Here is a 568-nt window from a genome sequence, read left to right on the forward strand (position 1 = left end):
GATTAGATCTTACCTGTTAAGGTCTTTCAGATTTCGGATGTTGACCTCAAAATAGCTGTTACTTCTGTGTCCATATTGGCATTTCAGGATAGCTACAGCAGTTTCCAAGTGCTTACTGTAAGCCCTGGTTGTAAACCGGAGGGAGTTAACGTACTCAGGAGATTACTGGAAGGCTTGCGTTGGACCCTGGCTCTCATCAGTGGCTGCAGTGTCCCTGCACGGTGTGGGGATGGTCCAGCATGGTGTTTGGCTTTGGTGGGCTGCCGTTGAACGTGATTTTGAAGATTTGCATTGATTTCTGATTGTCTCCTTTGTTGCAGACCAATAAAGCTAAATGGGTCCAGTCACTGGAATGACTCCAGATAAGAAAGCTGAAACGCCAGGAGCAGAAAAAGCTGCAGGACTACGGCAGTGTCATGGCATGGGAAGCTTGCCCGATGCAGGCGATGCCGGCAGGCCAAAGGCTACTGTGGTGGACAGAGATTCAGCAGATGACGAGCTCACAAATTTGAACTGGCTGCATGAAAGTACTAACCTTCTAACAAACTTCAGCCTCGGAAGTGAGGGT

At 48.6% G+C, this 568-nt stretch overlaps 1 protein-coding gene across 3 annotated transcripts in view; it reads left to right on the plus strand.

Moving 5' to 3' along the window:
- Window positions 1–325: 325 nt before the first annotated feature.
- The window catches only part of FOXN2 (forkhead box N2), a 14,876-nt gene continuing 14,633 nt past the window's right edge, over window positions 326–568 (plus strand). For all 3 annotated transcript variants that reach the window (XM_010153829.1, XM_010153830.1, XM_010153831.1), the window contains exon 1: window positions 326–568. This exon is cut by the window's right edge and continues 300 nt beyond it. In XM_010153829.1, coding sequence (XP_010152131.1) covers window positions 335–568 — 234 coding nt within the window. In that variant the 5' untranslated portion in view covers window positions 326–334.

Source organism: Eurypyga helias, unplaced genomic scaffold, assembly GCF_000690775.1.
Source record: "Eurypyga helias isolate BGI_N326 unplaced genomic scaffold, ASM69077v1 scaffold1736, whole genome shotgun sequence".
Classification (NCBI taxonomy): domain Eukaryota; kingdom Metazoa; phylum Chordata; class Aves; order Eurypygiformes; family Eurypygidae; genus Eurypyga; species Eurypyga helias.